Source organism: Platichthys flesus, chromosome 23 (genome assembly GCF_949316205.1).
Source record: "Platichthys flesus chromosome 23, fPlaFle2.1, whole genome shotgun sequence".
Lineage (NCBI taxonomy): Eukaryota > Metazoa > Chordata > Actinopteri > Pleuronectiformes > Pleuronectidae > Platichthys > Platichthys flesus.
In genome coordinates this window covers 12,137,888-12,152,875 of record NC_084967.1, presented here as the reverse complement: position 1 = coordinate 12,152,875, position 14,988 = coordinate 12,137,888, and the positions used below count along the sequence as shown (strand labels likewise).

At 44.1% G+C, this 14,988-nt stretch overlaps 1 protein-coding gene across 1 annotated transcript in view; it reads left to right on the top strand.

Moving 5' to 3' along the window:
* The window catches only part of tmtc2a (transmembrane O-mannosyltransferase targeting cadherins 2a), a 48,590-nt gene extending 35,183 nt beyond the window's left edge, over window positions 1–13,407 (top strand). Inside the window, exons 5-12 of the mRNA XM_062383363.1 lie at window positions 163–248; window positions 1,220–1,404; window positions 1,526–1,604; window positions 2,635–2,756; window positions 4,386–4,467; window positions 7,048–7,162; window positions 8,740–8,803; window positions 11,657–13,407. Coding sequence (XP_062239347.1) covers window positions 163–248; window positions 1,220–1,404; window positions 1,526–1,604; window positions 2,635–2,756; window positions 4,386–4,467; window positions 7,048–7,162; window positions 8,740–8,803; window positions 11,657–11,854 — 931 coding nt within the window. The 3' untranslated portion in view covers window positions 11,855–13,407. The remainder of the gene's footprint in view (window positions 1–162; window positions 249–1,219; window positions 1,405–1,525; window positions 1,605–2,634; window positions 2,757–4,385; window positions 4,468–7,047; window positions 7,163–8,739; window positions 8,804–11,656) is intronic.
* Window positions 13,408–14,988: the final 1,581 nt, after the last annotated feature.

The window sequence follows — 14,988 nt, the reverse complement described above, 5'->3', positions numbered from 1 at the left end:
TTAGCTTTCACCCAAAATCCCCCCTTGTCCCTTTGATGTGCTGTCACGTCGGTCAACGCTTCCTTTGCTTTTACAGATTTCAATATGGAAAGACACATCCCCTGTTGTGTAGATTGTGGTGTTTCTCACATTTTTGTGTGTGTGTGTTTCTTTTTGTATCAGAGGGTTGCTGCTGCAGGAGAAGGAGCGCTCTGCCGAGGCGCTGCACTATTACAAACTGGCCATTGGGAGTCGACCGACACTGGCATGTGAGTCAACTCGCTTTGAAGTCGAGTCAGCGATTGGATGCGCACGTTACGGCTGCTGTCCTTGTTTGGATTAATCACATTTGAGCTGATGATCGTTTATTGGATCACCATCGGGCTTCACTCTCTATGCTAATGTACCTTTGACACATGGCCGTTTCAGAGGGCCACACTCAGGCCATTTCAGCTCGATGGGCCAATGATGAGACTCAATCTCACGCTCGAGCGCTCACATGCGCGATCAGAGCCCGTCATCTACTTTGCCATGGACAGTCGTGCATTGGAGAGAGGACAGGTTGATAACTTATCTTTAATGCCCCCTTAGCTTAATATCTTTTTGCCTCATTTATTTTTATTCCTTATACTTTTCTCATGGTAATTTGATCTGCGTCTGACCTCTGTCGTGCCTCTTTTGGACTTTAAATATCTTCCACATCGCCCGAATCTTCTCAAATACTTGTTTTTACAAGGTTTTTTATGGATATACTGATATAAATCGATATATATATATATAAAACTTGAATAGCACTTAGTTTAGTGCATCCCCAAACCAAATTCAAACAAGCTGCTATCCATCCTCTAAACAACTCAGATATTGTTTTTATCTCAATCCATGAATTATTCACTGGAAATTGGTAAAAATATCAGAAAAATGTATGAGAAACTGAAAAAAAATGTATCCTTGATCAACATCTTTGTGTCACTCCCAACCCTCCACCAAATTTCATGGAAATCGGTTTGGTAGTTTTTGCAAAATCATTCTTACTAAGAAACAAACGCAGACAAAAACATAACCACCTTGGCAGATAGAAATGTGAGATGTGTATGATCCTGTCAAAAATGACCTGTGCTAACAAACCTGTAACAGCAAGAGAAAGTTGTGAACTAGTCGTTCTAAATGTGTAAGTGACGGGAGGTTGTAACACTGCACTGCACTTCCCCCCCCCCCCCCCCCCCCCCTTTCTCTCCTTTAGCGGCGTATTTGAACACGGGAATCATCCTGATGAACCAGGGCAACCTGGAAGAGGCCAAACGCACCTTCCTCACTTGTGCCGAAATCCCCGACGAGAACTTGAAGGACCCGCACGCCCACAAGAGCTCCGTCACCAGCTGCCTGTACAACCTGGGGAAGCTGCTGCACGAGCAGGGCCGGCAGGAGGTCAGTGTCTCTCGTGAGTTAGAAGGACCGGAGGAGGACTAGAATGTGCCTGTATTCTTCCGATTCAAACCCAAAACTGGACGTGTTAATTTAACTTTATTTTATTTTTGCTCCACTGCAGGAGGCTCTGTCTGTTTATCGGGAAGCGGTGCAGAAAATGCCCAAACAGTTTGCACCACACAGCCTTTTTAACATGATGGGTAAGTGACTGTTGTTTCACCCTTAATCTTTATTTAAAACACACCAGCTGCAATAAGAGGGTAAAAAGACCATTACTTTGTTTTAATGTGTTTTGATGATGTAACACATCCATATGGCTATTAGATTATTATTCACTTTTGATTGTTTACAAGGCAAGATAAATAAAAGGTTTACTCCTGGGTCAAGTTGGGCTTCAGTGAGGAATCTTCACGTGTTTCCCTTTCGGATCTTGCTCTTCCATTAAATTCATTTAACAAATTGACATCAAACTTGTTGCCAAACAAAACCTTCCGACGACTCCAGCCACCTGTCGAGTTTCAGGCCTGTGGCTCGTGAACGCCTGGATGGACTTTGTGTCCTCTTGAAACTAATCTGTGTAATAAAATACGTCAGTCTCCTTGTTATTGTAACACTAATTATATTATGAGAAGCTCGTCCTGACAACAGAGCTGAGATTCAAGGGGGGGAGGGGGGGAGAGCAGGAAGTGTATTCGGTCAGATGGAGACAGGGCAGGGGTTCCTAATTTCTTCATCAAGATCCATTAAATTATTCTCAGAGGATCAACAAGAATTTTGAATATCGCTTCATAATGTTTAAAAAAAGTGTGTGTGTGGGGGGGGAAATGGTGGATCGGCACCAAAAATGTAATCGGCTCTTTCTTGACCCGCAACACATCCTTCCACCCAAGTTCCGTGGAAATCCAATAAGTACTTTTTACATAACCGCTAACTTACAGACAGACAAACAAATGCAGACAAATTCCTACTAACCTTGGCGTAGGTCAGTGGAACACATACCGCTGATAACAGTGATTCAATCAAGACTTGTGATTTAGCCAAAAACAATGACTATCAGGGAGGCATGATCTCCTTTGTGGAAGAAACGTTTTCTCATCAAGATCCATGAATTATTCTCTGGGAAATTGCTGAAAATGGTAAAGAGAACATCTGATAAAAAACAGTGTGAAAGAAAATGATTATTTTGCCATGGCCAAAAATATGTAACCTCTGGTGTGTGACGTGTTTCAGGAGAGGCCTACATGAGGCTGAACAGGCTGGAGGAAGCAGGCCACTGGTACAGGGAGTCCCTCAGGGCCAAGCCTGACCACATCCCCGCCCACCTCACCTACGGCAAACTCCTGTCCATCATTGTAAGTCCGATAACACACACACACACACACACACACACACACTGAGGAAGACGAAGCATTGTCTTCCTAACGACTGCAGCGGTTAACTACCTGGCTGAGTGTAATTAAATGGGACGTGAGGTGGCTGAGCGCTGTGATGAATAATACATTTTCAGTTTCTTATGGGACGTTGCAGAAAAGGCAAATCTCCTCCTATTGATTCCTCGGCAGAGCCTGGAGAAGTGTGATAATTCTTATGAGGCGTGACCGTCTGACTGTGAGAGGACGCTCCTCCTCTCATCGGACGTCAAGCAGGGAATCGTAATCCATTTAACAAATTTAAGTATCTCCTCTAGCATCCGTGGCCACAATACCTGCTTCCAGACATGCATTGAAATCAGGAAATTTTCCTTGGCTTGAAATATTCAGATATCTCGGGATTAAAAAGAGGTGTCGTACAGATTTAAAGTTTCAGGACACTTCCCAGTTGTTGTGAACACGTCTGACCCCAAAAGTCTCTTGCTGCCTTCTTCATATGTGGAGCGTCCCAATGCTCTCATGTGGGTGACCTTGAACTGGGCCTGATCCAGGACTGATGCCAAAGAGCTTAGAGAAAAAAACAGGTATTGGAGCTTCTGATGTCTGAAGGTCGCAGACACGGGGGGGTTTGTCTGGTGTAGATGTCCCTCTGTGATTGGACCACTTCCAGATGATTTGTCTGTCCCTCGCTGTGTGTGTGTATCTGTCTTTATACGAGAGGGTTGGTGAACATCAAGGACACCAAAGTTTGCTCAGGCTCTTCCAGAAGGCCACCTGAGACTCGCTCCAACTTTCTCCACACACCACCTCCTCCGTCCCCCAAAAAAAACCCAAACACATTCATGGGACAACAGATGTGTTCACAGCTGAGTCAAGTTTACACGCTGGAGCCGAGCCGCGTGCCCCCCCACGACCTCTGCGGAGACGTTTGACCCCTTTCCTTCCGCAGCCTCGGGGACCGAGTCCAAGACACGACCCACGTGCTGCGCCCTTTCGCTCTGACGCACACGCAGCTGCAGGCTTTGGGGCTTCGTTCTGATCATTTCCTCTCTTTGTTTGAAAGATTCCAAGATACAGACACACACGCACACCTAGAGCACATGTTCAGATCCGAGTCACCCGGTGGGGCCGGACATCTGCTGCGCTCCCTCGGGCTCGGGGCTCCGGATCCACGCCGGCCCCTGACTCTTGCACACAGACGCCCCCCCCCCTCTGCTACTACAACAGGTTCTAGGGAACAGGAGATTGAACGGACCCCGGACAACGGGCCAGTGGACCAGCTTATAATGCAATTACTCGGCTTCCTTATTGAATCACTTCATCAGCTGGATTTTTGGCCGTCCTGTCGGAGTCAATCCACGACACTAGACGTGGGGAGGCCAGGTCAAACTGAAGCCTCCTGCTGTGGTTCACCCCCGACGTGTTTTTCCCAGAATCTCTGAGCTTTTTTCTTATTTACGACAACAAATCAGCTTTGACCCGCCCCTCTTTCTTTTGAAAGTGAATCCATGTCACATTACGGAGGCTTGAGTCCTCGTGCAGCAGCCGCGTGGTCGGATTCCCATTGTAAAATCCCAGGTACAAACAATTATTGCCATCTTTTTTCTTCAGGGGCAGAAGACAGAAGCAGAGAAGTATTTCCTGAGAGCGATTCAACTGGACCCGACAAAAGGAACCTGCTACATGCACTATGGTGAGAACCATTTACTACCAGACACTGTAAAGCCTTCATGTCTCCTGCGGTTGACAGAGAAAAGAAATTATAAATTTGAAATAAATATTCTACTTTTCTGCTGAAACATATGTGGTGCAGCTCTTACAGGCTTTACTGTGGTGATCAGGCTTCGCCGCAGAAAGCTGTGGTCAGGATCAGACTTCGACCTTGACGCACACACACACACACACACAGAGTCATTACTAAATACATCAGGTTCTCTTACAACTCATTTTATAAACCACCCTTATCCAAGCGTGTTGCTTACAGGACCGGATAGTTAAGCATTAGCCTTTAATATTTACATGGATCTGTCTGGGTGCAGCTGCAGCGACCCTCGTTGCAGCCGCAGTGAATTGTGGGATGTTCTCCTCTCCTTTCTTCAGGATCGTCCAATCAACTAGGGCCAACAGTCCCCCCCGACCATATATACTCATTAATATCAGTCAGCTAACAGAACAAAGAGTTATTCTCTGAGAAAAACATGGAAATGCAAGGGGTTTGGATGAGACGCACTCTGGCATGTTTTGGTGGAAAAGTAGGAAATGAATTCAAATCACTTTTCACTGTCAACCACAGGAGACATTTGAAGAAAGAGGCATCTGTATTTTCCAATGTTAAAAAAAAGGAATCTGCCACCTGATCTGGATCCGCACCGAACATTTAAATTCATAGGTTTTTACCCACACCACATCCTTCCACCAAGTTTCGATGAATAAGGTGTAAGGGAGACTTCCAATATCCGACATCAGTTTGCAAAAGAGACGATGTGTGTTCATGGGTATTTACATAGAAAAAAAGATTGTTATCTTATTATTTACAATAAATGAGTGGTTACGTTTATGGTTGAACTATAAAATAGAATTTATTTTGAATTTAAAGTGTTTAATCATTGCCAATTAAAAAAAAAACCTTGCAAAACGTTTACTCTCGAATATTTGGAAAGAATCAATAGATCGTAATCATTTTTGAAGTGTCGACTCCTTCACTGTTTTTATTTCCAAAAATGCATTACGTCAACTCCCCCGCTCTCTAACTTAGTGTTGTGAGTGCTGGGAGTGTGAGGCCTCGCAGACGCTGCAAACACACATAACAAACAGACGTGTAGTGCGCTGTGTTTATCTGAGGGAGGAGACACCGTTTGCCGTTTGTAACACGGAGTGAAACAGGATAACGCCGTCCTCCTGCCGCGTTGTTAATACTGAATTTCATATCAGTGCGGAGGAAGACGCTTGTTGCCGCTGCATGTCGCTATCTCCGAGATATTCATAGGAAGCGAAAGCAGCCCCGTCTCGCTGAAAGCCCCATTGTGCGCCCGTCCCATTTCTCCCCATTCTGTATCTCTCTCCGTTCCTGCGGGGGCTTTCTCTGCGCTGCCATATCTCGGGGGTTTTGGTTAATCTGGTTCCTTGCGGGGGGGTGCGTTTGCTGTCTTTGGACCAAGCTGCTTCCCCTTCTTACCCCTTTATCCGCCTGTTTTCTCTTTTTTTTAACCATTATTTTGTAGCTTCTTGCTACAGGTGATGTTTATTTGGTTTGGTCCTTCGCCTTTTTATCTCAGATCTGGCTGCTTTAGTTAACCTGGGTTCACTGGATGAGCTCCGGGTGCGAGTGTGTAAGGAGCGATGGTATCTGTCCACATAATAACACGGCGGACACACACACACAAACCAAACACATATGAGGGAGTGCGAGGAAGTGAGGACACGGGGGGTGATTGCTACGGCAAGGCCCTGTTTCCTGCCATTGTTCACAGCGACGTGTTTTAATTCACACAGACCTGATTCTAAATAGTTGTTTTCAAAGCTTTCAGCAAACGGACGCACATCTCAATACACCTTCCCCTCTTCCTACACTTAGTAACATCTGCGGCCGAGACTGAGGCAGCCTTCAACTCGTTCGCCGCCACGTTTCTCCCTCGCTTTCTTTGCATTTCCTGTGGCGCCCGTGTCTTTCACCGCCTCCATTCATCATCCTTTGTTTCCCCCGTCAGTTTCCATCTTCACCTGTCACTGCTTCAATTCACCGTCTTTCTTGCTCTGTCAATACCACTTCTAACTGTTTGCCACAACACAACGTCAGATCCTGCACAGTCGTGGTCGTAGAGTGGAGCTGCAGTACTGAGGTCCCACCCACAGACAAGCTCGACCAATCGGGAAACGGTCTCAGTCAGTTTTTAACCTCCGCTTTTGAAGGATCATAGGAAGATACATCAGTGTTTTTTTTATTTATTTACCGTAGACAACGTTTTTGCTCGTCCATGTCCAATCTGCTAACATGGAGGAGTTGAGGTGTATTTGCTGTAGCCAGCCACAAGGGGGACATTCACATGGTTTGGCTTCACTTTTGGGAAGCTTTCATGTCGGCCATCTTTATATACAGTCTGGGTCTAATACTGAGATATATCAGTCTGCACCAAAGTGGTGGACCAGCTAAGAAACAAATCAACAGGTTAGCATTCCCATCCCTAAATTCAAGTAACTAGCAAAAAAAGAAACAGAAATTCTACACGCTGTTAAGATTAAGACCTTCTTCTGTCTTCTCCCCCCCCCCCTGCAGGTCAGTTTCTACTGGAGCAGTCCCGACTTGGCGAGGCCGCCCAGATGGCAGAGAGAGCGGCGGAGCTGGACAACTCCGAGTTTGATGTGGTCTTCAGCGCTGCTCACATGCTCAGGTTGGTTAAACTTACAAATGGAGCCCCCCCCCCCCACTGGAAAAAAAGCAACGGTTCGGAAAAATGGAATAAACTATTTTTTTTCTTCGAGAAATGAGGTTGTTGAAAGCGAACGATTGCTGCTGTGCTGCTTCACCATTTGTGTGTTTACTCTGTACCACTGCCATTAAGTAAACAGCTTTCATATATAAGTTATACCAGCGTGAGGGTAGAGTACAGTAAACCTCCTCTCTATGGATGGAAATAGCTGCCATAAAGCTATTATGTATTACATGTATAAACAGCCCTGCAGTTTCAGTCCATCACGGTGCTGTTTCAGTCTAGGGCTTGTAAAGAAGCCACTGGAGAATTCCCCCTTAAAGTTTGGCAAGCACGTGCACACACACAGCGCACGGGTCTTAAAGAAGGTGTCAGAAAGGGAGTGGGAACGTCTTTTACTCGCAGCAGCTGAAGGAATCACGGGAGCAACTCGCCTCGATTCCTTTTTCGCTCCACATATCTGGAAAAGTCATCACTGCTCTCAAGCCTCCACCATAAAAGCAAAACCGCAGAGGATTTGTAAAAAAAAAAAAAGTTAAAAGTCTCAGGCTTTGGCCGAAGTTGTCTTTTGGACACGTCAGAGTAAATCTAAAGGACAGATCATTCTGCTGTGTTCGAGTCCGACTGGATATTGACACTGAAGCTACTTTTAGACCCCTGTTTTTTCCAGAGGGGCGGAATGTGTGAACGCAAACGTCCGAGTCAGTTGCTCCACATATTTTCAGCTTCGGAATTCATTGTGTAATGTAATTGGCTGGATTTAAAGTTAAAGATGGTGATAACAGTGAGCTAGGAATCTTATTGGTTTGTTTTAAATGCACATTTTTTACACTGATGATAATAATTAAGATGATTACATGTTTTTATAGATATCATGCAAATAGAAATGGTGGCTTGTTACGATATTAACCAAGTGATTCAAGTCTTGTGTTTTCTGACTCACAAGCAGACACAATGCTGAGGCAGCCATAGTCAGTGCACAGAAAGTAAAAAGAAGCAAACCAACCAAATTCAAGCTTGAGGTAATTTCACAGATGAACAGGAAGAGGAGAGAGAGAGAAGCAGGAAGTGGGCGGGGATACTGAAACTCTGACGAGCCTCATTCGAGCAGGTGAGGAGAGTCAGGAAGGAAGGAAATCAGACAGAGACGAAAAATAAAGATAGAGAGGTGCACAAGGAAATGAGCTTCAAAGTAAAACAGGAAATAATCAACTCCAAGTGCAAACAGCTCAGATTAAAATACAGAAATACAAAACCAAAGTCCAATGAAAAGAACAAATCAAATTCAAATCCCAAAAATCGATTCATGACGGTTTAGGGATAATTCTAATGTATTGTTCTTTTCAGAAAAGGAAAGAATCACTACTCGCTTTACACAGAAGGCTGTTTAAAAGTATTTTACAAGCTTGTATCATAGAGTTATCATATCAGTCTCTGAATAAACTCAAGTCTGTGTTTTGGATTTGTGAGAAACAAAGAAAAAACTGTTGAGTATCTGTGTTTGTTTTAACTCTCCCACTGTTCTTCTCTCTCCTCAGACAGGCGAGTCTCAATGAGGCCGCGGAGAAACAGTACGAGCGCGCCGCCCGCCTCAGACCAGACGTGAGTATCGGGGGTTGGTTGGCCTGTTAGCATTTCTCATGGAAACCTGCACCATAAATTCAATTTACAACACACGGCGTATTACCCATCATCCTGACATCAGGCTGTAGCACTGTCATGGCACTGTTGATCCTGGCAAACAGAAAATGGAAACTGTGCATAGGTCGTCGTGTCTCGAAGTGCTTCCTGAAGAGAAACGACTCCAGGGTTTCCTGCCGTCTGATTCTGGAATTCACCGAGCACACTCTTGACCATCGCGCCGCGGTGAAACACACGGAGACGTGCGCGTGCCGTATCGTGTCTCTGGGAGTCAACAGATGCGGCCCGAGGAAGTCGGGGGCCGCTGTATCGTATTTCTGCCTCATGCGAATCAGTCATTTTGAAAGGGAAAGGGCTGCGTGGACCAGTCGGGGAGCGGTAATTTAGAGTCACGGAAACCTCTGTGTTTTCAGACCAGGCTGAGGAGCCGCTTCCTGCGCTCGTTTGTCATGTCAGCGAGAGAGGGTTTAGATTTTCCTCCTCATGCCCTGCACTGGAGGAACCAGGGTTATGTCGCCTCACCCTGTAAGAGCAGTGTTTTGTTTTTGTTTTTTTTTGGGGGGGGGGGGGGGGGGGGGGTCTGGTTTAACTCCACAGTCCTGTCAAGCACCCCCACATATCATTATCCAATTGTGTTCATTTTAATTTGTTTCAAACTGTTATTAACCCGACCAGTGCACAGCCTGTTTGAAACCTGCCTGGTTGCTTGTCCTGTGTTGATGCTCCGGAGCTACTTCACATTTATTCCTCCTCAGTTCTACAATATATTAACACTCTCTTAGCTCTGTGGTCAAGTTAGAAAACTTTGCGTTCATCCTACCTGGTTTGTCTGCAGTCAATATAGTCAACATGTACATAACATATCGACTATTTCAGAAGTCTGTTCAGCAATCGACACAATATTCAGTGACAAAATCTACGTTGTGGTTTTAATTTGAACACAAATTTGCCAAATTTTATTTAAATTGAATCTACTAAGTTTCACTTTCAGTCACATGCTTCTCTGTATTTTCTCCAAATGAACGAGGCTACTCTACAATTTTCTCAAAACATGGTTGTACATTTCAATTTGGAAACCACAGACTTTAAATTTTTGTTTGAAAAAGTCCGTCATCTTTTAGCATTCAGACCCTCGGATCAGAATCAGAATCAGATCAGAATCAGAAGTATTTTATTGCCAAGTAGGTTTACACCTACCAGGAATTTGTTTTGGTTGTTGGTGCTTACAATGAACATAGAAACATAAAACACAATAAATACAACATACATAGGAAAAGCAATAAAAAATAGAAAACCAGTATATAGTATGGTTTCTCTTATCATTATCTTGTCTTTAACGTCTCCCCACCCCCTCACTCCTGCTTAGTGAATGAAAGCCTCTCCAATATCAACTGAATCCAGCAGCTTCCAGGTGATGAAAGATTCAGCGCTTGTCGTGCGTGCTCAGAAAAGCAATAATCATGAGCCTCCCGAGAAAATACTTCATTTTACACACACACAGGGTGAAATGCTTTATTTACAGCGCTCACATAGAGGTTGATCCCTCGTATATTGCTGAGCTGTGAGCAGAATAGAAGCTGTGTACTCATTGTGGAGAATAGGTAAACAGTTTCTATACCTGGGAATGAAGAAAGGATTATATGATGAGCTCAAGAGTTTAGTCCTAGTTCAACAGTTAGGACTGTGTCTTAGAATTTGTTCCGACAACAGAGCGTCCTAAAAAACCCAAGACTTTTAATACTCACTGTGGCTGCTCCTTCATTTTTCATTTCTCCCTGATATATTTAAAAGTGATTCAACGCAGGTATCTTGTTTAGAGTTTACATCAGTTTCATCACTCTGAGGTTTTATTACAGCGAGAGAGACTCGACTTCAGAGGGAAACTGTCTCCATCAAATTAGAGGCACAGAAAACTAACGACAAACCTATAGCTGCTTTCTTATCTACACAGCACACGTGTGAACAGTGTTCCCTGATCCCTCTCACTGTGATTCAGACCAGGGTGTATATTGCTCTTCACCCAGTTGTTTCAGAAGAGGAATGAGAACGTCATTCATCTGGCTTCGTGTGTCTCTGTCGAGAAGAAGGAGCGATGGAGCTGAGCTGCAGCTCCTCTCACTCTGACTCTGACTGCGTTCATTCATTACGTCTCCAGCCTCCTCTGGAAGTATTCCAATGGAGCCGCTGCCAAAGAGCCGTCTTTAAATGCTGCCTTAGACGTGGAATGTGGTCGAGCAAACTCGCCGGGTTAAGAGGAGATGAACGCTCGTGTTTTTGCGGAGAAATCTGTGAACCAGTCGCCAAGTTGCTAACCATATGTCATGCATGCGAGGACGCAGGCCCGGGAACGAGGCCAGGCCGGTGGGAGGGGGGGGGCGGGGGAGGGGAGGGGATGAGGTGCAGATGACTCTTTTGAGGGGGATGAGATTTGGGTGTGTTTGTTAGTTATGGCTCACTGGGAATCAGATCTGTGACCTGGATTTTTGCAGCTTGTCAGTGCTGGTACTCTATTCCAGGCCAGATGGTGTTTTTTTTTTTTTTTATTAAAGAGGGGCTCAAAGAAACACACCTCGAAGTTCACATCGATAAACACTTCACACTCGCCCACGCACAATCTGTAGCTTCCTCTTTGTTCACTGCAGAGCTGTCGAAGAGCGCACCTCTGTCATTTGGCCACGTCTGCTACTATACTGTGAGATTGTGATGGGGCTGGAAATGAACGCAAATTCGATTTTCAAGTTTGACGTTGTTGCCACAAAACACACTTCATCTCCTGTCTCACCACGTCTGTACCGTTTCCCCCCCTTCCCTCAGTACCCGGCCGCGCTGATGAACCTCGGCGCCATCCTCCACCTGAACGGCAAGCTCCCCGAAGCGGAGGCCAACTACCTGCGTGCGCTCCAGCTCAAACCCGATGACACCATCACCCAGTCCAACCTGCGCAAGCTGTGGAACATCATGGACAGGCAGGGGCTGAGGACTAAGCTCGGGACGCAGAAGGGCGACCCCTGAACTCGAGAGAGAGTGAGCTGCTGCACTGTTCTGTAAACGATGACGTGGAGCGCCCCTGCAGAGGCGGAGGCAGGACGGGATGAAGGACATGATTCGTGGGATGTGATGTCTGTCAGAAGCTTAGCTATTTGGGGATTCAAGGGGCGTGCTCTTCCTGACAACGTGCGTCGGCTCAAACTACTAAAACTGATGTCCTCTTTTGTACAAATTGTATAATGTGGTGCTTAGTTGTTTAAATTAAATAATGAACTCAAAGTCCAAAAAAGAGAAATACCTTGAGATCAAAGGTCTCAAGCTTGAGCTGATAATTGTTCTTCCACGATAATTACCATCCTGGGTCTGTTTTCGAGCACTTCATTTGAGTGAGGATGTAGCAAAAGTATTTAAATCGATTCCACAGAGTGGGTTTTGAAGTTGTTGGCACTGACGGATGAAAGACGATCATACGCTGGTTCGTCTTAAAGGGGAACTCCTCTGAATTTCACGCATTAAAGTCTGCTAATAGATTTTGGGAAACCATCTACGTACTTGAACTAAAAAAGTATAAAGTCTTGTGTGGCTCCAGACGGAGTTGTACGAAAAGCTATCTGTGAATCGGACGTCGGCAGCGCGCTCTTTATCTTGCAGCTTAAGGCTACGTTAGCCATTGTTAGCATGACACAGATGAATAGCCTACAGAGCTGTTGGGGGTCTGAGGTGCATTCTGGGTAATGTAGGCACCAGGTATTGAAAAAGTTAGAGGGAGGACGAAGATTTTTCCCTTTGATAAACTCAATTGTGAGTCTGACAACATCAAAGGAGTGAAATCGGTGGATGAAAGAATTTCAAAATAAAACCTCTGACTAATTTCTCTCAGGGTGATCGAGCCTTGAACTTTTCCCTCTTAACGCAGCGAAAACTTAACTTTCAAATCGTGCCAGACATCTTCAGGTACCGCCCTCTAACAACACTACTCTATTGTACACACAGTAAAACAACTCATCTGAAGATGTTTTTACACCAGGCGCATTTCAAAAGCTTATGACTGTAAAAATGAAAAAAAGAGTAATAAGGATAGTTAATAAAAATTCCTCCTCGGTGCCAAATGTTATCCTGAGTCTTTTACACCTCTCGTGCCAAGCAAAGAACTGTCGTCACTTGTGTGTTGTTGTGTCGAGCGAAGATGTTTAATTTCCTGTGATTCAATTTAATTTATTAATATGTGTTATTTTGTGTGTAAGAGCCCCAACACTGTGCTGTTTGTCCGTCACATTAGAAAAAAAATCATCTCTCTCATTCCTCCGAGGCTACATGACGTTAAAAATGTTTTTTTTTTATTATTATAAAATGTTTTGTTTTTTTTCTCTCTGCTCAGGGACGTCAGGTTGTGGTTCCTGTCACACAATGAGTGGGTGACACAGAGAGAGCCTCTTACGATGATCGTGGAACTTTTTTGATGATCGTGATTATTTGGTTAAATTATAGAATAAACCTGTAGCGAAAAAAATGTGCCGTCTTTTGTAAAGAACAATGAAACCTTTTCCATAATAAAAAAACGTGTTTTTTTGCTCTCAGCCGGCTCATGTCATTCAATGTTATTTCAATTTTGAAACAAATTATAACCTGTGAATTTGAATGAAATTAAATCTAATGAGCGACGACCCTTAGCTAAACCTTAACCTTACCTTAACACATTTCTTCATCTTAAAATGTATTGCTTTAAGTTATGAGGATTTATTTAGCTGTGACATATTGTTACTGTACAGACGTTTTTTACCCCCCCCCCACACACACACACAGACACACAGTGCTCCACAAATTAGACTTCACACAATCTAGATTTCACAAACTCGACTCACTAATCGACGCGTGAGAACTCACAACCCCAGTTTCAAACATTTCAAAGTAGAACTCAGCGAACATCTCCCGAGACATATACAGTCTCACGTAATAATAATAATAACCGATTCAAAGCTGTGTTTGTTATGCACAGAAAGCTCTGAAACTCTTTAAACACCATCTGCTCGACTCATCGCTGAATCTGTCCATCTCACCCTCAGGAGCAATTAAATCATCTGAAATAGTTCACTGAGCGATGATGGCCTGGATCTGGAAAACAGCTCTGTCTGAAATGAAAACGCCAATATCAGAGCAATAAAAATAAAACAAATTAACCCACATAATGTGCAACGAGCACATAGTATGTGTGTGTGTGCTGAAGTCGTCTGGGATGGAGGGATGCTAATGTCGGGGATGCAATCTCATCAGGGATGAAAGAAAGAGGAGGGTGGAGGGAGGGCAAGAAAAATGAATGTGGTTAATGTCGTTTTTGCTCTTCAGCAAAGACTAGAATGGCACCATTATGGTTAATGGTTTGTATTTATATATATGTATACTCATACAATGCATCTATGGGCAGCACTTTTTTCTAAGATGCGCAATTTGGGGAATCTTGGATACTGGGATCGAACCGCCAACCTTCTGGTAGGAGGACAACCGACCTACCCCTCAGCCATAGCCCTCACTCAGGGTCTCTGCAGTCTTTACCAACCCGGGGTTTAATTTCAAATGTCTCTTCGTGTAAAATAAAGTCCTCTCCAAATGGACTTTTTGACAAAATATGTGTAATGTAAGATTTCTAACCGAAAAAAAACTATTTCTTTCATTTATATGTCACTTTAGGTTTATACGGCTCGAATGAGTGAAGTATTAATAATGTCGGTAAAGACACGAGCTGAGTTTCTGTAAACCTGATCCTGATGAGCTGCAGACTCACTCTGCAGGAGGCTTATGCAGGAATGACGACAAAAACCTGCCTTTAGATTGAAAAACCCGTTCACTCGATGAGGAGCAGTCACAGCTGACCAGGAGGTCCACTGCTGCTCCTCATCTGATACACGAGTGAACAGGGACCTCTGCTGGACTCATCCCTGAAGTACAGTTCCATACGTTTCCTTCTTTTGATCAATTTGAACAAGAGCAGTGACAAAACAGAAGACAATTGTAATTTAATATAATATAAATATTACTGTATTAAATGTTATGTATTGTGTTAATATGATTTTAATATCAGTACGTTTACTTCATACTTCATCATTAGTAGTATATTTTACATGTATCTTTTCTTTAATAGTCGATTTATTTCCGGGTGCTTT